The 23,660-nt window shown below is 36.2% G+C and overlaps 1 protein-coding gene across 5 annotated transcripts in view; it reads left to right on the top strand.

Annotated features, from left to right (window-relative positions):
- IFT80 (intraflagellar transport 80) overlaps positions 1-23,660 on the top strand; it is a 124,467-nt gene that overhangs the window by 6,757 nt on the left and 94,050 nt on the right. For 3 of the 5 annotated variants that reach the window (XM_034998132.1, XM_034998140.1, XM_034998157.1), the window contains exons 2-5: positions 7,576-7,658; positions 10,096-10,317; positions 19,310-19,420; positions 20,911-20,979. In XM_034998132.1, the coding sequence (XP_034854023.1) occupies positions 7,622-7,658; positions 10,096-10,317; positions 19,310-19,420; positions 20,911-20,979 (439 nt within the window). In that variant the 5' untranslated portion in view covers positions 7,576-7,621. Of the gene's footprint in view, positions 1-3,648; positions 3,667-7,575; positions 7,659-10,095; positions 10,318-19,309; positions 19,421-20,910; positions 20,980-23,660 lie in introns of those variants that run through there. The other 2 variants (XM_034998147.1, XM_034998165.1) reach the window with 2 other exon arrangements.

Raw genomic sequence — 23,660 nt, 5'->3', positions numbered from 1 at the left:
TATCTAATACTTCCATTGAATCAGTAGCTTCTAACTCAAAGTGTAGCACAGATGTGTCAGATTGACAGAGCCTAGGCTACTTGCCTCTGTCTAGCTATAAGGAAGGCCAGAGAGGAAATAATGTTTCTTGTAATGGGAAAAGGACCCATAAGTTAGGGGATTCCCCAAGTATAGGAAAGGCAGTCAAAGGTTTGGGCTGGAGAACAAAAGAATAAATGACCATTAGCAGTAATTTACCTGCACTTCAGTAATGTATGCGAGTATCTGTTTCTCCATACGCCAGCACTGGGTTCTGGGTATTTTGCATTTAACCACTCTGATAACAGAAAAATGGTATCTAGTTGTTTTAGTTTTCATTTCTTTAATTATAATTGAGGCTAAGCATTGTTTCATGTTTTTGAATGCCCACTGACCATCTGCATTTATGTTTCTGTGAACTGTTAATTTATATGTTTATCAGTGCCCTTGATCAAATGACTTTGTGGTAACCATGTTGTCTTAGTTATCCTCTGCTTCTATAGTATTGCCAATCTATCCCTCTCCACTGATTCCTTCTCTTTTGTCCCCAAACATACGGAGGTCTACCCTAGTTTAAAAGGCCTTGATAGCTACTATTCTATTTCTTCCTTTAACCTCTACACTTAAATATCTTTATATATGTACACTTATATACCTCTAACTTCTACACTTATGACCTATGACTGCTGATTCCGTTTTAGAGTATGTAAGGATGGCTCTAGTTGCAGAGAATATAGGAATGAACAAAACAGACAAAAATTCTTGCACTTAGGAAGCTTACATTTTAGAAAGGGGAATGGTAAATAAAATGCATAGTATGGCAGATGGCCTTAAATAGGGTATATAGGGAAGGCTTTACTGAGAACATGACTTTGGGGGAAAGATATAAAGGAGGGAAGAAGAGTAAGCCATGCAGCTATCTGGGGGCAGGGATTTCAGGCAAAGAATATGAGCATTCTCAGTATGTTAGAAGAAGAGGTTTGTGTGTTTGGAGAAGTTTGAGTGAAGAGAGAAAGGAATCAGGTAGGATCAGAGAATATTAGGGTATATGAGGGCTCTCTAGAGAAAGAGGAGTTGCTGTTGTAGTCCTGAGTCCAAAAAATGGAAACTCAGGCAAAATTTCTGTGTTGCAGTCTGGAGGCAGAATTTCTTCTTTAGGAAACTGTGGTCTTTGCTCATAAAGGCTTCAACTGATTAGATGGAGCCCACTCACATTATGTAGGGAAATCTGCTTTACTGTAAGTCAACTGATTATAAATGTTAATCACTTGTAAAAAATACATTTACAGCAACATTTAGACTAGCCCAAATAACTGGGCACCATTGTGTAGCCAGGTTGACATATAAAATTAACCATTACAGTAGAGGAGTCCAGATTAATAAAAGCTTTGAATACTGTTGCAAGAACTTTGTTTTAACTCTGAGTGAGATAGAAAGCCATTGTAGTGTTTTGAGCAGAGAAGTGCCATGATCTATTTTAAAGCAGTCACTTTGGCTGCTGTGGTGAGTATAGATCGTGAGGGGTTAGAGGCCAATTAGGAGGCTATTATATTCAAGTTAACAAATGATAGCACCTGGAACTGGGATCATAACGTGGGGGTGGCAAAAATCAGATGTTCTGAAGACAGAGCGTAAAAGTTTTGATTTTTAAAAGTTGGATTTGGGATGTGAGAGAAGAGTCTGTTAATTCTAAGGTTTTTGGCCTGTGCAACCAGAAGAAAGGAATTACCATTTACTGAGATGGGTAAGGCTATGAGAGGAGCGAAGTTAGAGGAAAGATCAGAGGTGTGATTTGGATCTCAAGTTTGAGATGTCTATTAGACATTCAGATGAGTTGTCAAATCAGTTAGGTATAAAAGTCAGGTTCAGTGCAGAAGTCTGAACTGGAGGTATGAAATTGGAAGTTGTCAGATTGTAGTCAATATGTTTGAATTTATATTAAGCCATGAAACTGGGTGATACCACCATAGCAGTAGTGTAGATATAGAGGAGGTACAAGAACTGAGCCCACAGTTTAAGGTTGGGAAAATTAGGACAAAAGGTTGGTGAAATTTATTCCCTCTATAACTCTGCAATTCCTTTCCCTTCCTAAACTGCCCCTTGAAGTAAAGCCTAACACTCCTAGCAGATTGAAAAGGAATCCCACAGAGTTCCATGTGCTCTTAGGAAGATTGCCTCTTCCTCCCTTACAAAACTGCATCAACACTGCATAACTACCTAAGAGACCAGTTCCAGGAAGAAGGCTACAATTTAAATTGATTATCCACCCTCCCTTGAGAGACCATTGGGACTATTCCAGCATGCTTATATCCACGTTTACCTCAATCTCCACATCCAAGACTCTTAATTCCCCGTGTTAGTTTGTTATTGAGTTTAGCTGTTGATGATGGTAATGTAAACATGATAAAACTTTTTCTCTATCACTGAAAGGTGGTACAAGACTGATATGACTCTCCACAAGGTCAAGAATCTTGGTTCCTTCTATCTTGTTGCTGTTTTATACATGGCCTTGATGACATAGCATGGAGAGCATTACTCTTATTTTTCAAGTTTTTGTTTGTGAATTATGTTGTGATTTATAAAACTTTTATAGGAGTTAATAAAATGGCTTCCTTAGGTAACTCATTTACTTTTCATATTGCTGCTTTGGTTAGCCACAGAATGTAAATCCCAGATTGGGCCACTAGGTTGATGATGTTGTAATATTTCCACATGGGTTTCACAATTGTTAATGCACTATGTGACCACACCTAGTTTTGAGGGCAGCTGGGAAACAGTTTTATTCTAGGTGGCCAGGTGTACAGCAAAAGTTCAGATTTTTCTACCACAGAAGCAGGGATGAATATTGGAGGACAGCTAGCCATTTCTACCATTTCCTACCATCTGTCCCAAACTCTTAGCTCCTCCCCATCCAAATCCTACCACTCTACCTTTTGGAACTCGTAGGACGCCAAATCTGCATTCTCAACCTTTACTCTGAATGATCCCTTTACCTTGGTAGTCTAACCTTAAATTTGGTTGTTTCCTGAAGAAATTGCTTTCCCCATGGGCCCTTCAAGTGGAGGCTATTTTGCCTCCCAGGATCCCGTGTGTCAAAAGGCCTTGTTTCTCATTGATGTATCTGGACAATTGATTCTTTCTCTTCCTCTTTATAATGTCCTAGTCCCTTTAAACAAGTCCTACTAGATTAAACCATTCTCCATCTGTTTTGCAGTCAGCTGCAGATCTCTTTGTGATTTTCCTCATTCAATGAATATTTTAGCACCTGGCTAGCTGTCTTTATCCTCTACCACGATTATTGTCATTATTCTCAGTGATTTAATATCCACAAATCATTCCATTTCATTCCCTGGCCTCTTAGTTCCCTGACCTCATATACCAACTTTCACAGTCTTAACCTACCTTATCATTACCAATGTCTACATTCTCTCTCAAAATCTGGTATAATTGACACATAATAAAATGAATATTAAAAACTCAAATCTGAATTTTTTTTTAAGATTTTATTTATTTATTTGACAGAGAGAGAGAGAGCACAAGAAGGGAGAGTGGCAGGCAGAGGGAGAGGGAGAAGCAGGCTCCCCGCTGAGCAAGGAGCCCGATGCAGGATGCAGACTGGATCCCAGGACCCTGGGATCATGACCTTAGGTAAAGGCAGATGCTTAACCGACTGAGCCACCCAGGCGTCCCTTACATTTTTTCCTCTTAAGCCCCACAGATGTTGACTTATACTGGACCAAAACCAATTTATTAATGATTTTTAGTGGTAAAGCCATCTATTTCACATATAAAATTGCAAAATAGATCAATTTAGCTATACTGTAGAGATTTTCGTACAATTATCTCCCCCACCTTAGCCACTCCCTCTCCCCAAATACTATTGACTGGTCAGATCCTTGGGGACTGTGGCTTTGGGCAGAAAAAAAAGCCTCAATGTCGTCCTCAGGCAGCTCTGCACTTCCCCAAATTGGCTATGCTCTAATACTTCCTTTCCCTTATACTACTATCCAGTCTCACATCAGAATGCACATTTCCTTCATGCAGATGATCTCAGCTAAATAGGATGTATGGGGGAAAATCTTCTGAGCAAGGGAGAATCTTCCCAGTGTTGGAATGCCATGCTCTGATTCCTTTGCACCAGGTTTCTAAATGGTTGCAGATACCTTTCTTATAAAACCATACTGCCTTTACTATTTACATGGAATTGTAATTTCTTTGGTGAGGAATTATTCCTAATTGTCACGGATTTCAGCAATTTGAGGTATTTTGATGTAGGATACATCATGCTTTCGCCAAAGATCTTTTAGGTTTCTGATTACAGTTGTATATTCAGATTTTACGTGTATTTTCTTATCTATTGTGTTGTCATTTCCAGAAGCACCAATTTGTCTGCCTTTATTTTTTATTTTTATTTTTTTTTATTTGAGAGAGAATGAGATAGAGAGAGCATGAGAGGGGGGAGGGTCAATGGGAGAAGCAGACTCCCTGCCGAGCAGGGAGCCCGATGCGGGACTCGATCCCGGGACTCCAGGATCATGACCTGAGCCGAAGGCAGTCGCTTAACCAACTGAGCCACCCAGGCGCCCCTGCCTTTATTGTTTTAAAATCCTTTTAAGCGGGGCACCTGGGTGGCTCAGTCGTTAATCATCTGCCTTCGGCTCAGGTCCTGATCCAGGGAGTCCCGCATCAGGCTCCCTGCTCATCAGGGACCCCGTTTCTCCCTCTCCCACTCCCCCTGCTTGTGTTCCCTCTCTCGCTGTCTCTCTCTCTCTGTCAAATAAATAAAATCTTTAAAAAAAAAATCCTTTTAAGCTTGGTGAATTTGAATCATTATGAAAAAGCAGCATTTTGGGGCGCCTGGGTGGCTCAGTCGTTGGGCGTCTGCCTTCGGCTCAGGTCATGTTCCCAGGGTCCTGGGATCGAGCCCCGCATCAGGCTCCCTGCTCGGCGGGAAGCCTGCTTCCCCTCTCCCACTCCCCCTGCTTGTGTTCCCTCTCTCGCTGTGTCTCTCCCTGTCAAATAAATAAATAAATTCTTTAAAAAAAAAAAAAGAAAAAGCATTTTGTAAATACTTTTGCTCTTTTTCCTGTAATTAGAGAAGGTCTGATGGAAGGGAGGAAGGAGTTTTGAGAAAGGTGCTTCTAAGGAAAAAAGTAAGCCCTGGAAGGTGTGCCTAGGAGAGAGCAGTATTCTTGCTCTGGCTACTATACATAGATTCATACTTTTGAAGAAGAACAGAAATCTCCCTTAGTGAACTAACTGGAAGAGAAGTGTTTCTGACCCTAGTTGCATATTGGCTGACCATAAAACTTCAGATTTTTTTCTGTGGTTTTAACAGTCCCCACCCCCACCTAGTCTAATAAATATATGAGCAGAATAAGTGAAAAAGGTGTTTTGAAATACAGCTGTATTTAGCACTTCGCTGATCTAAAAGTCTTCTTGGATTTGGGAGAATGAGAAATTATCTAAGGGAGACCCACTGAATACTTATCTATACTCAGCACCTCCTTTGATGTAGTTAGCAGTAATTTTCTATTGGGCAAAGAGGTATTTTTTCCTTCAATTACACTTTGATTTGTTTTTTTCCTTTTAGGTTAGTGATATGACTCAGAATTCTGTAACTATAAATTAGGTTCAGACAATTTAGCAATTTTCTTGGTTTATATAAATATATGAGTTATAAATATATGAATAATTTATTTTTTTAATTTTTAAAAAGGATTTATTTATTTACTTGAGAGAGAGTGAGCAGGGGGGAGGGGCAGAGGGAGAGGGAGACAAGCAGACTCCCCACTAAGCGGGGAGCCTGACCCTGGGCTCAATTCCAGGACTCTGAGATCATGATCTGAGCTAAAATCAAAAATTGGTTATTTAACCGACTGAACCCCCTGGTGCCCTGAGAGTAATTTTTTAAAAAGATTTATGATTTATTTTAGAGAGAGAGAGAGAGGGTGCACGTGTGCAAGCATGAACCAGTGGGGGGGGGGCGGGGAGAGTCAGAGGGAGAAGGAGAGAAAGAATCTCAAGGAGATTCCTTGCTGAGCTCGGAGCTCTACCTGGGGCTGGATCTCAGGACCCTGAGATCATTACTGGAGCTGAAATCAAGAGTCAGATGCTTAACTGACTAAGCCACCCAGGCGTCCCAATTTATATATATTTTTTTGATTTTTTATTTTCATTCCAGTATGTTAACATACAGGGTTATATTAGTTTCAGGTGTACAATACAGTGATTAAACAATTCTATACATTACTCAGTGTTCATCACGGTAAGTGTACTCTTTAATCCTCATCACCTATTTCACACTCCCCCCCTCCCATAATCATCAGTTTGTTCTTTATAGTTAAGAGTCTGTTTCTTGGTTTGTCTTTCTCTTCCCCTTTTTTTCCCTTTGTTTGCTTTGTTTCTTAAGTTCCACATATGAGTGAGATCATATGGTATTCGTCTTTTTCTGACTTACTTCGCTTAGCACGTCACACACGGCCGATGTGCACTTACAGCAATTTATATAAGGATAAACTTAATGTTTTTTGTTTTGAAATGGATGTGTTGTGTGTGTGTGTGTGTGTATTTTCTTCCTTTCTTGGTTTTATCTAATATATATATAACATATATATATTCCATGCACATTGTTGCAAATGGCAAGAATTCATTCTCTTTTATGGATGATTACGCACCACCTCTTCTTTATCCATCTATCAATTTACACTTGGGCTGCTTCCATAATTTGGATATTGTAAATAATGGTACAGTGAACATAGGGGTACATATTTCCTTTTGAATTAGTGTTTTTGTATTCTTTGGGTAAATACCTGGTAGGGTGATTACTGGATTATAGGGTAGTTCTATTTTTAATTTTTTGAGGAAACTCCATTTGATTTATATCTTCTGGTGACAAGGTTATTTGGGGGAGTATTGCTCTTCTTTTTCCATATTTTTATTTGGCGATTACATTGTGATTTTTATATAACTTTTATAAGAGATTTATTACCTTTTCCTTAAATAACACACTTATTTTTCACGTTGCCACCATGGCAACCATAACTGTTGGGCAGTATATCTACCTCCAACCTCTATCTACCTCAGGTTGATGATGTCATAATATTCACATGTGGGCTCCAGAATTGAGACCATTAAAATTAAGGCCTTGATCCCTTGATTAGACCTTGGGAATTTATTCTAATGTACCATTCAATAGGACCAATAATGATCTGCCATTAAGGGGTTCCCAGTTTACAGAGTCTTTTGATTTGGCCCTAGGACAGCCTTTGGAAATTATTTACCTGCTCAGATTTAATGGTGGTCTGCACTTGTAGAACTGTTTCAGGCAGGTTGTAGAGGACCTCTACAACCAACCCAAGGCTTCCAGTCGCTCCTTGGCAGGGTTAGCACACTGACTAGTTTTCTTCTTCTTTCCATGTATATGATGCCAACAGTATTGAGGTGTTTTAGTGTCCTTGGAATGCTAAGATGTTTTGTTTGCTTTTATTTTTTTGTGTACATGTGTTTGTTCTTAATGTAAATTTTATATTTTCCCCCTAACTTTTATTTTTACAGTGAATACAATCAAGTTGCATTTTATAATTTTGCTGAAAGTGGAGACATGAGACTGAAGATCTCTCTTTTAAAAGAACCAAAACATATCCTTTTGATACTTATAAACCTTATTGTGATCATCTGTTGTTAAAAGTTTTCTACATTGTATTCTAGTTAAAGAGTGGATTTTTTTTCATTCTTTTAATGGTAATTTAGCTAAATTGTTTTTGAAATATTTGAGATCATATGTTGCAGGTAATTTTCCAAAGCAAACTATTTGCTCTAAATCTTACTTTCAAATCCTTATTGACATTTTTCTTACTCTGTTTAAGTACTGTGCTTAAGTACATAAAACACAATTTTTGTTTAGTCTAGTAGGATCTTAAAGAGCGGCTCTTTTTTTAAAACCAAATAATTTCTTTGCTAGTGTGATTTAGTATGTTTTCACTGAGTTCTGCTCTATTTCTTCATACTCATGATAAAGTGGAGGATAAGCTGGGGAAATCTGAGCAGTCAGACCTTTATTATTTCAAGTGGGAAGGTAGCGATTATAAATATTTTCTCAAATGCGTGACCCTATATTTTCTTAGCAAGAATACCCAATTTCGTGTCAGGAAGATATGACAGGTCTCTCTACCTTCATGCTTAGTTATTTAGATTAGTGCTTCTATAAAGAATCAACTGTAGACTATTGCAGGTCTGTGAAGGGATAAGTACAGAAATTAGAAAGTAAGAGGTAAGACATTTTTTTGGCAATTTGACATTGTCACAACACCCAAATATAATTTTTCTAATAATTCATTTTTATTTTATCTTACAAAATGTAGCTTTGAAATAGAGAAAAATGTGGTCCTTCATCAGAGATATCAAAGCACTGTTTAGATATTTGATCAAATTTTTAAAATTTATACTATCTTACTTATTTTACCTCTTGAGTGAAGTTATAATTCCTTTGATTTCTCCTTAAATCCTTTTTACTGTCTTTTCAAAGTATGCCCTCAAGAGTTCACGCCATATATAATCTTACAGATTTTGGCTGTGTCTGTTGTCTGCTTTTACCTTTTCAAGTTGAAGAATAACAGTTTTTTTAAACTTTCTTAGTCTGTCAGTCCTCTCATTTCTCCCATACTCTTAGTTGACCTAATAGGTTGAAGATATATCACACATGGCCGATGTGCACTTACAGCAATTTATATAAGGATAAACTTAATGTTTTTTGTTTTGAAATGGGTGTGTTGTGTGTGTGTGTGTGTGTGTATTTTCTTCCTTTCTTGGTTTTATCTAACATTCTCCCTTTCTAATGTTAAGTTTTACCTAACATTGTTTAGACCATAGCAATTATATTGGAACAATTTTTTCAGTAATGGTCTCATGATAACCAGGTCTTTTTGTTTAGATTGTATGTTGAATATTCCAATGCTACTTTGTTATCTATTTTTGCAGATTCTTAAGATCTTCCTATAATTTCTTTTACCTTTTTGGTTATTGCTTAATCTATCATTTTGAAGTATTAAATCTTAGAACATTCCAGAATAATTATAGCACATTGTTTCTTTTCCTTGGAGTTTATTGATTGCTTAGATAAGCCAATAAAAAGCACTAGTCAGAAGTGGAGGAAGTAAAAAGATTATACAGTAATAGCAAGAGAACAAACAACCCAACCAGGAATGATCTGGTAATACAGATACCCAGATATGTGTAAGAAAAAGATTCCTCGTAAATGACAAACTGAAATGCCTTCTCTATATACACAGTTCTGTTAGGGTAAGCAGCCCATTTTGATGGAGGAACAGAGGGCTACTTGAGCATCTCAATTTATAGGAATCCTCCTGATAAATCAGAGACCGAAAAAAATGGGTTAAATAAAGTAGGAATTTTAGGATTCATATCTTATCCAGTGCTATGCATTGTGTAGGTGCAGTAAATTATAATTGAATTGTTTCCTGAATTTAATGTCAAAAAGTTTGGTAAGATTTTAGTTTTGGCAGTTAAGCTGTAGGTTTTTTTCTAGGTAAATTGTTATTATAATGTGTAATTTAAGCAGGTATTTTACTATTAGATTTCAGTCTTCTTTTAACACTTGATTTTTTTAACTTATCAAAATAATACATATTTCTTCTAATATGATATAGATCTATGTAGATTTAAAAATTATAGTTCACTTTTCTTCTCACTTATCCCCCAATAGTTTAGTGTATATCCTTTCATACCTTTTGATCTGTTAGATGTCTTTGTGTATCTTTTGGCCTTATTTATGGAATCTTTTGTAACACAATTTAAAAATTTTCATGTTGTCAGATCTTTCTGTCCTCTTTTGGCATGTGGATTTCTTGCTTTCCATTCTTCTTACAACTGTCTTGATAGATGCTTATTTTCCTTTATATGGAAAAAATATGAAAGTCATGAAATGGAAAGTATATTTAGAAGCTTGAAACATTTGACCCTATTTTATCTTTTTCTTATAATCTGCATCTGCAAATTATTTTATTTATTAAGATTTAAGGTTTTTGTGTGTTTAATATCTCCTTAACATGGTGGCACATCAAGAATTAGTAAGCTGTGTGGGCTGGACTACTGCTGAAGAACTGTATTCATGTAGTGATGATCACCAGATAGTGAAGTGGAACTTGTTAACCAGTGAAACAAGTCAAATAGTAAAGCTTCCTGATGATATTTACCCCATAGATCTTCACTGGTTTCCAAAAAGTTTAGGCATAAAGAAACAAACTCAAGCAGAAAGCTTTGTCCTCACAAGTTCTGATGGTAAGTTTTTAATAAATGTTATATGCTCATCTTTGTATTTAAAAGACATATTAGTGTGGCATGCTTTTAGTTGTTTTACAAAGCTGATGTTTGTAGATCTGCAGACCTCTGTCTACACATTTAATCCAAAATCTTTGTAGTCATTTGGTTTGTGTATAGGCTATAAAACTATTGTCATGGGAGAAAGTGAAGCTGGCATATTGTAGGATTTGATCTGAGCTTTCAGCTTTACTTTTTCTGTGACCTCACAGAAAATAGTTGTTAAGCTGTTATCAGTTTTGGTTTCTAATTTCTTCAAATTTAGCTTTATAACAGAACCACACTAAAAAAGATATGGACACAATGCAACATTTAGTAAGCTATTGAATATTGTCTTTATTTTCTAGTACATGTTAATTTCCACTCAATAGAGTTGGTGACTTATTTGATTTGACTGTAGCTTTATTACTGGTGAGTAAAAAGCGTAATTTTTCTACTTTTTGTGGGAATGTTTTTATTTTCATTGAAATAACTTGAACTTTTTTTGTCTGTATTACACTTTACCTACTATGTCAATTAAAAATACATTCATCAAAAGTGATGGAAACTTACTTGACTAACTTATGCACAGATGGAGTTTTTTGGTTCACCTAACTCCAGGGGTAGATCTTCAACCACAGCTGCATTAGGCCCCTGTTCTCACCATCTGTTAGATGGGCTGTCCCCACAAGGTGAGCATGATGGCAGCCAGTAACCCAAGGCTCATCCTAGAAAAGAAATGTCAGCAGAGAGAGTGCTTCTTCCTCAGTATCTTTTGCAGACAAGTTGCAGAGAGAGTCCTGGGCGAGCTTGGGTCATGTGCCAATGAAGAATCACTTTAGTCAAGGGAATGGGACACTGACTGAACACAGTAGGCCTCAGGCCACCATGGAAAAGGAAAGAGAAAGAGAAGAGGGCTTTTGTAACCAGAACAGGGAAGGGATGTTATGGCAAAGTATTGAATCAGATTTTACTTCTTTTACAGACAGAACTTATGATAGTTTTTTTTAACCTTATTTTTCTGAATCTTGATTAAATGAGATATTGTGTGAAAGTAGCTGGACTTAGAAGATTGACTGTGAACCACAGCTAGAATTTGCTTACCTCAGATGATAAAACAAAGGGTTGACTTTTTAAAAAACAACTTTTAATTTTGATATAATTTCACATTTGCAGAAAGGTTGTAAAAATTGTAGAAATAACTCCTGCATATCCTTTATCCAAATTCATTTCCTGTTAACATTTTGTCCCATATACTTTATCATTGGCTCTATCCCTCTCTCCCCCACTTCACTACACACACACACACACACACACACACGCACACTTTTTTTCCCCTAAGTATTTAAGGGTAATTTATAGACGTGCGACATGCCCCTTTTACCATAAATACTTCAGTGCATTTCCCAAGAATGAGGACTTTCTGTTATATAACCACGATACATTGATCAAAATCAGGAAATTTAACATTGATGTTAAGTTGAATATACAGTTCATACTCAAATTTTAACAATTGTCCTAATAACATCTTTTATAGAAATTTGTTTTTTTCTGGTACAGAATAACATATTGCTTTTGTCATATCTCTCTAACCTCCTTTAATCTAGAGTCTCCTGTCTTTCTTTTATGATCTTAACCAACTGAGCCACCCAGGTGCCCTTTCTTTTATGATCTTAACAGTTTTGAAGAATACAGATCTGTTTTTCCTTTATAGAATGTCCCTCAATTTGTGTTTGTCTGATACTTCCTCATAGTTAGATTCAGTGTACACATTTTTCAGTGTACAATAATTAGGGCATCACATTGAGAGATTCATGATGCTGGTTTGACCCATTATTGGTGATGTTAACTTTGATTACTTTGAAAGGTTGTATTCACTAAAGTAATCTGTGAAGTTACTATTTTTACCTTTTATTTATTTTTATTTTATTATTTATTTATTTTTAAAGATTTTATTTATTTATATATTGACAGAGAGAGACACAGCGAGAGAGGGAACACAAGCAGGGGAAGTGGGAGAGGGAGAAGGAGGCCTCCTGCTGAGCAGGAAGCCTGATGCGGGCTTGATCCCAGGACCCTGGGATCATGACTTGAGCCAAAGGCAGATGCTTAACGACTGAGCCACCCAGGTGCCCCTGTTTTTACCTTTTAATAAATAATTTGTGAATGGATACTTTCAGACTCTGTAAAAATATTATTTTCTTCCTTAAACTTCTACCCACTATTTTAGCATCTACTGTTGATATTTGGCTGAATCATTTATTACTCAGATGATTGCTAAATGGTGATTTTTTTTTTAAATTCCATAATTCCTTCCATATTGATTAGTTGGTATTCTGCTGCAAAGAAGAGCCTCCCCTCTCTTACCCATTTATTTGTTTACTTATGTCAGATTAGACTCATAGATTCTTTTTTTATTTCTGTAATTTTTTTATTTTGTTGTGAAAATTGTCCCACATTTGGCCAGTGGAGCCCCATCAAGCCAGCGCCAATGAATTTTTTGGGGGGGTGGGGTAGTATTTTCTCATCATTTTTTGAGTACTTCTTTGCCGGCACAAGCTATTTGAGGCTTATCTTGTACTTTCCCAAACCCAGCCCCCCAAATCACCCATTTCTCCAAGGAGACCTGTTCTTTTCTTGGTGCTTTCTGGTATTTTAAAAACAAGATGAGAGTGCTAGCAAAGCTCATTTCAATGAGGTGTGTTTGCTTCAAGATCCTTTCAGAGAGCTAAGAAATAGGAATATAAATGTATATTTATTTATTTAAATATTTTATTTATTTATTTGACAGAGAGAGAGATAGCAAGAGCAGGAACACAAGCAGGGGGAGTGGGAGAGGGAGAAGCAGGCTTCCCTCCGAGCAGGGAGCCCGATGTGGGGCTCGATCCCAGGATCCAGATCCCAGGACCCCGGGATCACGACCTGAGCCAAAAGCAGATGCTTAACAACTGAGCCACCCCGGCGCCCCATAAATGTATATTTAAAAACATACGTATCTACAGCTATTTCTTTTTCTCTTTCTCCTGCCCTTCTTCCCTCCATTTTCTTTCCTGCTCTTTCCTTCTTCCTCTTCTCCTTCCTTCCTTTCCATACTAAAAATCATGAGTTCATTCGATGCCACCAATTCAACATTATAGGGTTAATTCCAGTCTTTCTTTTTTTTATACTTGGAAATAGTGAGGGAGCCTGGCTCCCATTATTATTTTCAATATGTTTACTCACTTGTTCAATTCTACAGTACACATAGGTTGTTTCAGAATGGCTAATCTACACTACTGCAAAAAACTAGAGTTTAATATTTGTTTACTTTTGTTTTTATCTTTATACTGAATATATAGAATCAAAGTCCTGTGTTCAAAAGTTACTTGCATTTCCCCCTTCCTTAACTGTTATGTTAGTCACTTAAAATATAGTTAAATGTATTATTTGTGTTTGTTTTCTACTAAGGTTTCCATTCTCCCCCATCCTTGTTGATTTGATTATTTTTTTGAACATGTAAAACATTAACATGGATGGTTTCACAAAGACAAAACTGTATTAAAAAAAGCATACTCAGAGCAATGTCACTACTCCTACCACCCAATCCCATACGCCTTGTTTCTGTTTCCTCCCTGTAGGTAAACAATCTCTTTGGTTCTGGTTTATCCTTCTTGTGTTTCTTTTGGCAAAAGTAAACAAATACATGCATATTTTCTCATTTCACTTTTTGTATTACACAGAAGGTGACATACTGTATATTTCCTTTGCCTTTTCCTTTTTAAATGCAATAGTATATAAGAATTGAGTTGTGTCTGGTGAATATGGACAATAAATATAATTAGTCTTGATAATTTCTGTTGTCTGAGTGTTTCTCTGAATTAAGATCACTTAATTACACCCAGCTAAAGAATAATTGCTTGGGTCTCTATTTCAAATTGGTTTTAGAGAAAACACTTTTTGCGAGGGAAAAAATTTTAATGTAAAAATGTAATTTAAGAGATAAATTTGTGAGATTTATTTAAATATATAAGTATAAATATATTATGACTCTTGAGAAACTATAACGCTTAATTTTATTTTTAGGTTTACTGTATAATAAAACAAAAACATTATATGCCACAGCTAGATGTGGAAAGAAGTGAGAACCAAAGCAGAGTAGTTTAGTATTTTCATCTAAGCTAGAATGAGAAATATCTGGGAACTTGTGAAAGAGAGGGAAAAGCATGATAGATCAAAGAAAAGAAATGGAAGGATAAGATAGAAAAGAGCATCCAGAAATGAAAAAGAAATGTTCAAGAAAAAAGGAAGTAGTTGTCAATGGGAGGTAGTCAAGGGGTTTTCTGTCAGATAAACATTGGAGATTATTTTATATATTAGAACTATATTATTTGTTAACCCAATACTTAAAATATATACTATTCTGGTTAAAAAAATACATAACATGAGATCTTCCCTGTTAACAAGTTTTTAAATATACAGTGCAGTATTGTTAACTATAAGCACAGTATTGTACACCAGATCTCTAGGACTTTTCCATTTTGTATGACGTTAACCAAATTCTTAAAAAATTTTTCTTAAAAATTTAATTTACTGCTCAGGAGTTTCTCTTTTCTAGTTGCCACCAACTTTCTTTTCTTGATTTTTCTTCCCCAATGTTGGCAGGGAAGGGTTACAGTTTTTGAGTTTGTTCTTATTACTCTTCCAGTGTTCCTTCATCATACCCCCTCCCTCTTCTGTGTAGTGATAACATTCCAAAAGAGATCCCTGAGATTTGGTGGCAGGTCCTTAAATACATAAGGCAGACTTTTGCCAAGTGTTTTGTCTTACCAATAATTCTCTCCAACATTACTACTTTTTGAATATTTCATGCAGCTGTATGCTACTTTTTAGAAGAGATATTTGACAATGTATTAAGATTTACATTTAAAAAATAATTGAATTATATAAAATGCATTAGGGGAATTCTGGTGTAAAATCTTTTGTAAAGCTGTTAAATACTCTTTAAATTACATTTACTGAAAGATAATTTTTTTAATACATTGTATTAGATATCTTAAGATAATTCCCTTATTTTCTTAATATGTCTATTTAAAAATTCCACTTTAAAAAGATTTTGTGTGGGGGCGCCTGGGTGGCTCAGTCGTTTAGTGTCTGCCTTTGGCTCAGGTCATGATCCCGGGGTCCTGGGATCGAGCCCTGCATCGGGCTCCCTGCTCCTAGGGAAGCCTGCTTCTCCCTCTCCCACTCCCCCTGCTTGTGTTCCCTCTCTTGCTATATCTCTCTCTGTCAAATAAATAAATAAAATCTTAAAAAAAAAAGATTTTGTGTGTTCATTTCTTTTATCATAAGTTGGTGGTTGGTTATAGATCTCTGGCTTTTTGCAACCATCTGCCAAATCATTTCTGCTATTAAGCAGTATGCAAAAGCGCTCATGTGTCCTTTTTCTTAACACCCTATTCCAAACCCTTTCATGTTTCCATGGACATTTCCTAAGGCATTTCTAACTTTAAGAAATGTGTTTTATATAATTTTAATGTTTCCTCTATTTTTCTTCTCTTTTATAACATTTCCCTCTTTTTAAAAAGTTTATTTTTTTTCTTTAATGAACAAAAGGTTAATTTTCTACCTTAGGATTTAAATATCCATGTTTGTTATCCAAATCCACTTTTTTGTTCAATAAATCAATACATTAATATAACCATATTGATTATATTCTCTTCTCTACCCCACCCCTGGCAAATAATTAGAAATAAATTCATCTCTAGTCTGGGTCTTGCATTTTTAAAAGTTTATAGAAAATTTGGAGAGAAGAAACAAAATAGTTAAATGGATAATTATGGGCTTAAAAATATTTGATATATGGGGGCACCTGGCTGGCTCAGGTGGTTGAGCTTGCAACTCTTGATCTCAGGGTTCTGAATTCAAGCCCCACATTGGGTGTGGAGCCTACTTAAAAAAAATGTTTTTTAATAAAAAAATAAGAATATTTGATATATAGTATTTTATATTTATGGTTTATTCTGGGTGTGCTATTCATGTAATCTGTAACCAGACAAAATACAAAGTCCAAAGATTTACTGAGTGCCAAATCTATGCAAAGAGCTGACCCTAGTTGTCCCAGTATATGTCTTGTGTGAGGTCATAGGAAGCAAGAATAATTTTAGCACTTGTCAGAAAATCAGTATTAGGTATTTTAGGGTAAGAAATATCAATGATCTAAATATATAAAATTTCTCAAATATGGCATAAATTGAAAGGAAATTTCTGGATCCTTCATTTCTGGTTTAAGAGTTATTTGGTTAATCTCTTTGGTGATGGATTCATCCATTATATGCAACAGTTGTTTATTATGTGGGTATTCTGTGATAGGCAATATGCTAACATTTAGTGAGAACAGACCTCAATAAAGTAAACAATGGCCACAGGATTAGCTTTCCACTTACTGTATGTCATCTTTACAATTTCTTTTGAGATTTGTTCCCCCTTGCATTTTCTCTGTAAAGCAATGCATAAAAAGTATATCCCAATTAATTTCAAGTTAGTTTCATGAAGAGAATAACATTTGAGTTCAAAGTAATCTTATTACATTCAAAAATGACCCAGTGATAAATATAAAGTTAAAAGGAAGGTATGGGGAAAAGTAATTGCTGCTAGTGGGTAGTTAGATGAAGGAAAAGCGTAGCTTATTGTAGAGGGCCTAGAAAATGAACGATGAGAAAAGAAAGCTATTAGATGGAATGAGAAAAAAAGAATGTCAGCATAGTTTTTTTTTTTTTTTAAGTTAGGAGATGGTTACTGAGTTGGTCAAGTTTAACAAATGTGATTATGTAAAAGCACTATTGAAATAAAAATATGACTAAGACGTGGCGCCCTGCCCTGATACAGATCACAGCCCAATAAAAAAATATTGTAACAGAGCTGCAAATAATGCTCACTGTGTAAAAAAGAGGGAATGACTTTGTTGGTAAGAATGGGTACATGGTTAGTGAAATAACCACAGGTGCTAGGTGTTAAATGTTTCAAAGCCATCTGTATTAGAGTTTTCCAGAGAAATGTTTTAAACCATTTCAAGCATGTATATTTTTTAATATTTTATTCATTTATTTGAGAGAGAGTGAGAGCATGAGCAGGGGAAGGCAGAGGGAGAAGCATACTCCCCACATTGAGCAGGGAGCCCGTCACGGGGCGTGATCCCGGGATGCCGGGATCATGACCTGAGCCGGACGCAGACACTTAACCAACTGAGCCACCCAGGTGCCCCTGATTTAGATATATTTTTAATGAATTGTTAATATTAAGACGGTCTTGAAAAGCCTTAAGTTAAAAGTGAATTCAAACAAAGTAACTTCTCTGAGTTAAAATTTGATTAGGCACGTGATTTTTTTACTGCAAGGTAGGTAGATATAGATAGATTTGGGGGAAGTTTCTACTGTCACTGTACTTAATTAAAATAATTATTATGAGCTATATATTACTAGATTTCAGGATTATTCAAACCCACATTATTTCATGATCTTTTCTCAGCTTTCTTTTTTTAAAAGATTTTATTTATTTATTTATTTATTTATTTATTTATTTATTTATTTATTTATTTATTTATCAAAGAGGGAGAGCACAAGCAGGGGGAGCGGCAGGCAGAGGGAGAAGCAGGCTCCCCGCTGAGCAGGGAGCCCAATGCGCGGCTCAATCCCAGGACCCTGAGATCATGACCTGAGTTGAAGGCACTGACTGAGCCACCTGGGTGCCTCTTTTTCTCAGCTTTCTGTAGCACTTATTCTTTGCACAGTTGATTTGTCCCCTTGACATCTCTTAGTTTGCTTAGGTCCTTTAAAGTTGTAATTTTAAAAAGTTGTACTTTTTACCTATATATGTGTGAGCCTTTTGAGAACAGCAATCAAGTAGCCTGCTCCTTTTTGTCTACCTAGTGCCTGGCACAGGGTAAAATCATATAAGGCAAGTATTTTAAAATTTGGAATTATCAATTGTTAAATTAATTAAACAACAAGGCCATTCAACAGAGGTGGCCCTAATGCCTTTAGCCAGCGTGAGCAAACCAAAATCTAAGTCTGTAAACACCCTCAAGTCTTTGAAACTGAAACCTAAGGATAACAAATCACAAACAGCTAACTAGGCCTTAGGCTATAGCCAATCAATAATTTCCTTCCTTTGCGTCCACCTTTTCTCTATAAAAGTCTCTTCCTCAGCAACTATTGGTGAAACACTCTTTACCACTTTTGGTTTAGTGCTCCCCATTTGGAAGATTTTTGCTCAAATAAACTCTTAAAAATTTTTGATAGGCCTCAGTTTATTTTTTTATTTTTTATTTTTTATTTTTAGAGAGGGAGAGAAGAGGGGAGGGACAGAGGGAAGGAGAGAATCTATTATTATTATTTTTTTTTAATGAGAGAGGCGGGGAGGAGGGGCAGAGAGGGAGAATCTTAACAGGCTCCATGCCCAGCATGTAGCCAGATCTTACAATCCTGAGATCATGACCTGAGCTGAAATCAAGAGTTGGATACTTAACAGACTGAGCCACACTGGTGCCCCTGCCTCAGTTTATGTTTTAACACCATTTAACTGTCCTGGTTCCTGTCCTTTATACCTTTTCCAGCTTTTCTATAGCCTGCAAAAAGAAAAAAATAAAGCAAGACCACAAAACTCTGCTTAATTAGAAGGCTTTCTTGACATTTCTCTTGGCCCCCTTTGACCATATCCCAGTGGAGTTTTATTGTCCCTCTGATCTATCATAGCATCATATACATACTTCTATTACACCACTTGTTTCAAGGTTTTATAATTTTGTTTTTGTGCCTATTTTCCAATAGATTTGTTTTTTTCTTGAGAGTAGGAACAATGATTTGAATAGGAATATTATTTGTCCTTATGTCTCCAGTACCTACCACTATGCTAACTAGTCTAGTAGTAGGTACCTGTTCAAAAGATGTTTATTGATTGAGTAAATTCAAATAGATTTCTCAAGTATAATTTCTTTTAGGTAAATTTCATCTGATTTCTAAGTTAGGAAGAGTGGAAAAAAGTGTAGAAGCTCACTGTGGAGCAGTTCTTGCAGGAAGATGGAATTATGAAGGAACAGCATTAGTTACAGGTAAGTTGTCTGCAAAAATGACATTTTAAATGAATTTTTTAAAGAAAGATTTTCACGGAATCAGAATATTTTCTTTAGTAATAGTGTCTTTCATTGTCCAAGAGCAAATAATTGGCACAGCATTGAACTAGGCTGCTAGATAATGTTATAATTCAGAATGTCATATTAATTATTAGTTTTCATATATGACTTACAGAGAATGTTCTGTCAGGGCTTTTGAAATGGTCAATTATGGGGTAAATAAAAGTTGTAATTCTTTAAAATTTTAAAATTCAAAATATTTAACTGACCTTTACCCCCATTCCATCACTCTCCCATCTCTTGCCCTATTCTCATAAGCATTTTCATCTTCATCTATGGTATTAGTTATCTAATGTTGTCTAACAAATTACCCCAAAAGGTAATGGCTTAAGATAATAAACATGTATTATCTCATAGTTTCTGTGGGAGGGGAATAATTTAATTTAGCTGGGTGGTTCTGTCTCAGACTCAAGATGTTGGATAGGGCTGCAGTCATGTGAAGGCTTGATTGGGGCTGGAGGTTCTCCTTCCAAGATGGCTCACTCATATGCTCTTGGAATATTTTTAGACTGAGCTTTGAAGGAGGCCTTAGTTCCCCACCACATGGGTTTCTTCATAGGGCTGCTTGAATGTTCTAACAACATAACAGCAGGCCTCATAAGGGAGTGATCCAAGACAGAGAAAGATGGTAGCTACAATATATTTTATGACCCACCCTTGGAAGTCATACTCCATCATTTCTACCATATTCTATTAGAAGCAAGTCACTAAGGATAGCCCAAAGAAGAGAGAAATTATGCTCCACCTATCAAAAGGAAGAGTAACAACAAGTTTATGGATATGTAATCAAACTACCTACCTATCCCCTGGGCTTTCTTTAGGACTTTTTTCAGTGAGTTGTTTCCTCTCCTGCCTATTTTTTCAACTTGTCCTTTTCCATTTGTTTCTTTTTTAGCATATAAATGTGTTCACATGTCATCCATCTTGAAAATTGAGAAGAATGAAATAAAAATCCTGCCTTTAACAAATGATTCTCTCTAGAGAATTCTTTCTTTCTTTCTTCTTTTAGGCAAGCTGTTCAAAGAAAAGTCTACTACTTCACTCCATTCAGTCCCCAACTCACTGGAGTTTGCCTGCAACTCTTCTTATTGCACTGAAAGCACTTGTCTTAGAATTCTAGGATGGAGATTTCAGTGAAAATGAAAGCATTATTTGAATAATATACTCATAAGTCTTCTAAGATTAAAGGAAAAAATAAAAATTTTTGGCATGGAAATTAGGCTACTCATAGAATTTTTTCAAAGTAATTGCAATTAAATTTTACAGTTATGAAGCACTGTCATTTAATGAGTAAATTGTGTCTGAATTTTAGATATGTGTTAATATAGATATACTGATTTTATATGCAAATTTAATGTTTAAATTTATTTCCTATAGATAAAAATATCAATTATTTTTTCTCTTTATAGTTGGAGAAGATGGACAAATAAAAATCTGGTCAAAGACTGGGATGCTGAGATCAACTTTAGCTCAGCAAGGTACGTTTATTAGTCAATTAAGATACCTTAATAGTTCCCTTTAAAAACTATTATAGTTCCTAAGACTGATTTAGGTAAGGTTCAAAGCCTGAAATCTCTTATTTTTTTAAAGATTTTATTTATTTATTTATTTGACAGAGAGAGAGAGAGAACGCACATGAGTTGTTGGGGGAGGGGAGAGGGCGAAGGAGAGAATCCCAAGCAGACTCCACTGGGAGTGGGGAGCCCAGTGCAGGACTTGATCTCACGTCCTGGAGATCATGACCTGAGCTGAAATCAAGAGTTGGATGCTTAACCAACTGAGGCAGAAATCTCTTATTTCTATTTATATTCTTACTTTCCATGTTGCCTGATAGGCCATGGTAACTGTATTATTTGAGCCAAGAAATATAAGAAACACTCAAGGGCTTTTTCTTTTTTAGTGAGTCTATATAAATGCAGTTAAAGGCTGATGATTCTTTTAAAAATAATTCTGAATCCTTACGAGCATATACTATCTGGAATAGGATTGGGTGTCTAGTTAAGTAAATAATAATAATGGAAACATTAGGAGTAACTCCTTACTTTAAAAGTCCTAATAACCTCATAATATTATCATCCTTTCTAAATTGTATTTTACATTTGATATCCATACTAATGTAGGGGAACAGATACCCTGATGGTCCAAAACTTGGTAAGCTGCAGCTGCTTAGAGTAGCATCTCAGTTTTCCATGTTAATTGGAAAGAAGTGCCCATAAAGTCAGTTCAGTGGTCATTCCTGTCAAGATTTAGATTACATATGATTTTTTCTTCTGTGTGTGTACAGCAGATTTATTTTCCTAATTAGATTTTACCTAGAAATAGTAAAACAGTTTTCATGTTGAACTGAACATGTATCAGCTGATCTTCAAAGACAGGTAGCAGACTATTCTTGAGAAATATATAATAAAGTTATATTGTGAAGCATCTCTGGTAACTGACTTCCAAATGTCCAGATTTCATTTAAAATTTTTTTTTTAATATTTTATTTATTTATTTGACAGAGAGAGAGAGAGCACACAAGTAGGGGAAACGGCAGGCAGAGGGAGAGGGAGAAGCAGACTCCCCGCAGAGCGACGAGCCTGATGTGGAGCTCGATCCCAGGACCCTGGGATCATGACCTGAGCTGAAGGCAGACACTTAACGACTGAGCCACCCAGGCGCCCCGATTTATGTAATTTTTAAGGGCTAACAAGAGAAATAATCCCTTAGTATTATTTTACCTGAATTCTTTTTTTTCAAGATTTTATTTATTTGTTTGAGAGAGAGAGAGAGAGCTAGTGAGAGAGAGAGAGCACAAGTGGGGTGAGGGGCAGAGGGAGAAGGAAACTCCTCACTGAGCAGGGAGCCCGATGCGGGGCTCGATTCCAGGACCCCGGGATCATGACCTGAGCTGAAGGCAGATGCTTAACGACTGAGCCACCCAGGAGCCCCCAGATTTCATTTTTAAGTCACGTTTACTCTTAGGATAGTGTTAAAATAGTTACATTTCTTTAGCTACCCATTAACCAAATTTTAACAAAGGGTAACCATAAATACCTGGTAGTGGTTATCTCCTGAGGTTAATATTTGAAGCACTCCCTTAATTCATTTCTTAATGATTGGAGATGGATATATAGATAGAAAAAGTCATGGTCATCACCTCCTCTAATACAGAAGAAGCATTAATCCCAGTTGGTTTTATTTTGAAAAATTTGATTTAGTTTAAAAACAATTCTTACTGGGACCTTTGAGGAGTTATTTATCCTTATTAGAGGAACATAATATATGGACCAGGGATAATTATAATTAAGCATTGTGTATTTTAATTATAGGCTAAATTGTGTTATGTTGTATATTTTAATTATAGGCTAAAATTGGAATAGAGTAATACTGCAAACCTTTGAGGACATTTCCCCCACATTATATTCAAATGGAAGAATGGAATGACAAAAATGGAACCTGTCTATAATGAATTTAGTAAAGGAGGTGAACTGGAAATGTAAATAACTGTAGCACAGGCAGGATGTTTTTGTTATTATAAGATGCTGTGAGAGGACAGGAAAGCAGAGATTATCACTTTGGGGGGAAAGAAAGTATCAGAAAGGCTTCCTGGCAAATATCGGAATTTTTTTTTTTTTCTGTTAGGGGGGGTTTCAGGGAAGGGCAGAGGGAGAAGGAGAGAATGAATTTTAGCAAAGTTCACGCCCAGCACAGAGCCTGATGTGGGGCTTGATCTCACAACCCTGAGATCATGACCTGAGCCGAAACCAGGGGTTGGACGCTCAACTGACTGAGCCACCCAGATGCCCTTGGAATATCTTTAGATTGAGCTTTGAAGGATAAAGAAATTAGGGAAGGAAATGGGCTTGTTGGCAATGGAGTGGAGCTGTGGAGGAAGTTAGGTGATCAAAGGCATAGGGGCAAACAGCGTAAGGCATGGAAATCAGGTGAATGGGAGCAGACCCCTTGGGCCAGAGGGTAGGCTGTATGAGGCTGTATATCCAGAGGGACCAAGACATTGATAGTGTTGGATGCTAAATGAAGAGGTTTTGATTTTATTCTATGAGCATACCAAACCTTAAAAAAATAAGCAGAAGAATAAGAGATAAAGACTATTTCTTAGGAACATAAACTTAGCAGTAATATGTAGGATAAATTAAAAGAAATAGATTAAATGGGG

Source organism: Mirounga leonina, unplaced genomic scaffold (genome assembly GCF_011800145.1).
Source record: "Mirounga leonina isolate KUSES-001 unplaced genomic scaffold, KU_Mleo_1.0 Mir_115, whole genome shotgun sequence".
In the NCBI taxonomy this organism is placed as follows: domain Eukaryota; kingdom Metazoa; phylum Chordata; class Mammalia; order Carnivora; family Phocidae; genus Mirounga; species Mirounga leonina.
This window is presented reverse-complemented; position numbering and strand designations above follow the sequence as displayed.